The sequence below is a fragment of the Cariama cristata genome, unplaced genomic scaffold, assembly GCF_000690535.1.
Source record: "Cariama cristata isolate BGI_N322 unplaced genomic scaffold, ASM69053v1 scaffold7809, whole genome shotgun sequence".
Lineage (NCBI taxonomy): Eukaryota > Metazoa > Chordata > Aves > Cariamiformes > Cariamidae > Cariama > Cariama cristata.
This window is the reverse complement of record NW_009636290.1, coordinates 24,914-30,328: the sequence shown is the minus strand read 5'-3', so window position 1 is coordinate 30,328 and position 5,415 is coordinate 24,914. Positions and strand designations below refer to the sequence as shown.

General features: G+C 37.7%; 1 protein-coding gene across 1 annotated transcript; it reads left to right on the top strand.

Moving 5' to 3' along the window:
- Positions 1-984: 984 nt before the first annotated feature.
- KCTD4 (potassium channel tetramerization domain containing 4) lies at positions 985-2,394 on the top strand. The gene has a single exon (XM_009707873.1). It carries the CDS (start codon positions 1,163-1,165, stop codon positions 1,934-1,936), a length of 774 nt encoding a protein of 257 aa, XP_009706175.1. The 5' UTR covers positions 985-1,162; the 3' UTR covers positions 1,937-2,394.
- The last annotated feature ends 3,021 nt before the right edge of the window (positions 2,395-5,415 follow it).

Here is a 5,415-nt window from a genome sequence, read left to right as displayed (position 1 = left end):
TCCCCAAGGAAACCCACACAGAGATGTGTGAAGAGCCTTCTTTTTCCTGCTCCAAGCTGCAAATATTTAAAGGGGAAACCTTTTTTCTAAGAGGCAACCGAAAGCAAGCCTCAAAGTACAGATTCACAGAGCGAAGACAGCCGTTTGATTCAAGCGTGTTCTGCCAATGTTTTCCCCCTCCCCGTACCCAAGTGTTGCTAAGCTATAATGTTATGTGATGTTCAAAGCTATCTGGAGGCACACTAACCCTTTGTTCCGCAGGGCAGCTGAGTTGTTTCTACTGAGAAAGAACAAACTGATGCTAGATAGCCTTGGTCACTTAAAAAACATCACCAATATAAATGGTACATCCCCTCTCTAAAACAGTTTTTATCTGTGGCACAGAGAAAGGCAAAAAGCGCAACCAGATCAGGCTGCAGTTCTTGTGTTGGTGCGGATACTCCCATTGACTGCAAATGGAAGCTTTCATTACAAACTTACAACAGTCAGACCAACAAGTCCTCAGCATCACTTCCAGAGTGCCTTCCGTGAAAACATCGTACCACTGCGCACGTGCCCGATAAATGAGGAATATGTAACGTGCAGGCACTCCATAGATGACACCCTCCTCGTACAGACAGGGACACCTTTCCTTTCAGTGTTGCCCTGCTGTATGCATCAGGTACTATAATTGGTGTGAAAAGAGGCTTTGTGAAAATTAAAATCCTTGAAACAGAAATGAAGCTATCTGTTTAACACCATAAGCACTAAACATGATTTGGCCAGCTGATACTACAAATACATCTTAAAGTATTAAAAATAAGGTGTCGTCTAAAATAGTAGTATGTGTTTCTGTGAATAACCCCCAAAACTACATAAGCTCCTTAGACTTAGAGGAAAGAAAGAGACAAAGAGTTCTTATACCCTTCTTCCCTCATACAGTTAAATGCAAATTCTCCGTGACAGTCATATTCCTGCTATCTCCCTGCATACACAGCTGACACGCCACCTACTGCAAACCCGAGCTGACAGTCAGAGTAATGCTAGCAGCATTCCCATTCCAACATCGCGCCGGAGCTGAATAAAGGTGCTTTTTTAATAAAAACAAACAAACAAAAAAACACCTCTTTGCAAGCTGACAAGAACAAAGCAAGATAGCTGGCTTTTTGTCCTAGCTTCGATAATGGAGAGAAAAATAAACAGAAGAGAAAAGGAATGTGAAGAAAAACACAGCAACTCCGAAGGTTCTGAGCAAGACAAGGACTATAAAACGTCTCTGATTACTCTGAATGTTGGTGGCTATCTATATATCACACAAAAACAGACACTAACCAAGTATCCAGATTCTTTTCTGGAAGGGATCATAAATGGAAAAATAATGTGCCCATTCGATGCAGACGGTCATTACTTCATAGACAGAGATGGACTCCTTTTCAGACACATTCTCAACTTCCTACGAAATGGAGAACTTCTTCTACCAGAAGGTTTTCGAGAAAATCAACTTTTGGCACAAGAAGCAGATTTTTTCCAGCTTAAGGTACTCTCGGATGCAGTGAAATCAAGGTGGGAGAAGGAACAGCTAGCATCTCGAGAGACTACTTTCCTGGAAATAACTGACAGCCACGACCGTTCACAAGGACTTAGAATCTTTTGTAACGCTCCTGATTTCATTGCAAAAATAAAATCCAGAATTGTACTGGTGTCCAAAAGCAGGCTGGATGGATTTCCGGAGGAGTTTTCAGTATCTTCAAATATTATTCAATTCAAGTACTTCATAAAGTCTGAAAACGGTACACGACTGGTACTGAAGGAGGACAACACCTTTGTCTGCACCCTGGAAACTCTTAAGTTTGAGGCTATAATGATGGCTTTAAAATGCGGATTTAGACTGCTGACCAGTCTGGATTGTTCGAAAGGGTCAATTGTTCACAGTGATGCACTTCATTTTATCAAGTAATCACAAAGGCAAAGGAAATGAGCATGCAGCCAGTAAACCTCCTTGATCTGCAGCCTCCTGGCATCACAAATAATGTCTCCAACCAGCCTTGCATCACAGAGCTCGGCTGCTAATCAATTGATGTGAGCTAATGGTATGTAAATCTCATAATGACATCCATCTCTGGCTTACTTAAGGTGAATGAAAATTTTATGCCTGAATTTAATAAAAATTATCTGCTAAACATTGTAAACACAGATTGAATGCTTTATGCTATTTGTAACGTTTTCTCGATGCTGTCTTTCAACCAGAGAGTCTAGTTGAATTTTTGTGTACTTGTATGACTAACATGCATACACCTAACTGCTCTGCTGAACAGCAGTGAGAGTATTTTCATATAATAAGCAGGCTTAAGATATGTTTTGCTTATAACAAATTCAGAATAGATTTTAACTGGAATAAATGATTTTGAATGTTCATTAGTGTTTATGCTAACCTATTGTACTGAATCTGCAAAAATCGAGATTGCAAGAGGGTTTAAAATTAATCAACTTGATTTTAAAGTTAAATGGTTTCTCAACTCACTTAAACCCAAATTTATAGCTGTGTTACTACATTAATAACAATTGCTAAAAACATGTAAACCAACAAAATAATGCTGGGGGAGATGAGTTCTATTATGGGAAATTAGTTGAATCAGAATGTTAAATTTTCTAATTATATATACGTGTCAAATGGCTAATAAAAATATTTGACAAAGTTTCATGTAACAGGTTTCCAGTGATGACCTCCTACAATGCTGAAGTCACTATTTCCTACTAATCATTTGTGCTTGTAAGGACAGGCAATCAACAGAGCCCTTGCTTTGCACAATGGCTTACTAAAAGCAACTAGTACTATTAGCTTTGAACAGACCACTTGCTGCCATTTAAGATGCATCACTCTAAGTAATAGAATAAATACCTTCTTTCTCCTCATCTCCAGTATTTATCAAATATTTTCATTTCTATTTTAAACAAAGTTTTATTAGCTTCTACAGAACAACTGTAACTAATTGAACCACAAGCATTACAAACAAGTCACTCCGCAAAAGCGGACTGACATCACAAAAGGCAAAAAGAAGCTGCACTAACTCTAAGTTTAAGCTTTGCCCATCATTCAATCCAACCATCATTCACAGCTCATATGAACCCAAAATTCAAGTAAAATACTATTAAAGAAAGAAAAAACAACCAAGTAGTTTCTCAACTTTCCCAAAACATCTATTTTGTATAGAAAAAAAAATACAAAATGCAGTACATTCCATACTAGAAGTGACAACCAAGGAAAACAGCTAACACAAGACAGGCTAAGAACGGTTTCATTTCAGATTTTAGAGGGAACAAATCCATCCTTAGTAGTAGTGACTGGGAATGCAAATGCAAGGACCACTTATCCTTCAACATGAAACTCTTGTTCACTTGTAACATACTATAGGTGTCACTAACTAGGTCCCTTGCCAGAGATGAATTAAGAGAGGGACTGTACATCTCCAGACCAGGTAGCAGTGACTGAAACGTACTCCAATATGATTTCATCAAACGGGGAAATCCAGCCTCTCCAGAATACTCCATCAGAATGAATCCACTCTCCGGAAACAATGAACTTTTCTATCCAGTCTCCACGTTACAGACTTACAGATCATAAAAGACGTGGTTCTAAGTGGAACTTTTCCAAACTGACCTGTTTAAAAATCCATCACTCTACATTTCAGGTATACAAGCTGAAGAACTGTTCATGTATCCCAAAACTTCTCTGAGTTTGTCCAAATGCATTGCCTATCTACAAACAAAAGACATATAGTAAAATACATTTCTTCACATACACCATCACCGTGTGTCATCCTCCCTCCTTTTCCGCCTCAAGTTATTTTCAAATTGATATCTTCAAAAAAATCCTCATTAACCACTAATGTTGGATATACAAGAATCTGTAGGACTTCTGTGAAAAGTATATGTGAAAGCTCCCCTAAAAGAAATTCAAAATCCTGCTGATCTTCCAGGACAACAACTAGAACCACCATCACACAGAACAATTACATGAAAAGCCCTTTGTGGACACAATTCTCTACACGAGCAAGAAAAAGTGAAAAGATAATCTAAAAAAGCCCTATAACTAATCTACAAGTTTTAAAGAAACATACTCTCAGTGCTGTCAAATACACAGCCTGCATAAGCACAAAGTCTGGAGGAGGCTGTTGCTCCTAGGATGTCAAATCATCCATTTTCACTTAAACACTTTGGGTTATAACCTTCACTTGTAATGGATTGACATTTAAAATGTCATTGCAGTTGAAAAGAAAAAAGAAAAATAGCAAAAATCAAATTTGATTTCAAACAATGAATATACTTATATGTTAATTAATATATATATAGTGGTTATTTGCCTTTCAGTTGGGCTCTTAGAATGCCAAACATCAAGGAATCATTAGCACTTTAGTATCAGAAAGCAGTACCAGTTTTTCATCATAGCATGACTTCACACATGAGAAAGCAGTAGAGAATTTGATGGGTCTGCACTTATTGTAGTAAAATTCAAATCATCTGACAAATCTTCTAAGAACATTCTACAGCTATTCTTAAAAGATTTACTGGAAAGCTTTTATTTGCCAGGCTTTTGTTTCAGAGTACCTACATCCCTTTTAACCTATGAAAAGGAAAGAGAACTTGAAACCCTTTTTTTTTTTTTTAAGTGAAAAATGTACATCTCTAATCATTAGTAAGAATAAATTCCTGTGTTGTTTTATTTTTGTTATTTAAAATTCAAGGTTTCATTACCTTAAACACTTTTCACTGCAATTCTTTTTATATTTATGTGTAAATAACACTGACTTCTATGGCATACATGTAAAGTCATCTGCTGTAACACTAACTTCAATCTTGTCTTCTTTCCCCATTTTCACGAGCACTCATCCATTTCTACAACCGTCTGGGTTTGAAATTTTTATGTGCCATTTCTGACCGAAGGCACCTCACTCAGCTGCTTGATTCACACAGCAGAAACAGGGAAGATGGGGGTAAAAAATTCATTCTCCTCCCTGTTCATATTGAACAAATCCACAGCTACGTTGAATCACACCATATCAGCTACAATCAGATGTCTAGGAAAGAGTATAAAACCATAAAAAAAACCATATACGATGCTCCCTTGAAGTATCTCCTCAGTCTCCAGCCACTTACTGCCCAATGACTTCTAGAGTCAGATGTGGTTTCTGGAGGTAGCCTTGATGCTGTGAAACACATCGGCTGCGCAACAAGGTCAAATTACAACTCTGCACCTTCAGTACCTGCTCACCCACTGACCAGTGTTTCACAGCATCATAATTGCACTATTGACATTTTCAAACACTCATGTCTTATTTTTAATTGTCTTTTTGCATTCATACTTATTACAACTATGTAAGTGACAGTTGGTCGCTTCTTTTCTACAGCAGGTAATACTTCTCTAGATCCCGGGGGGGG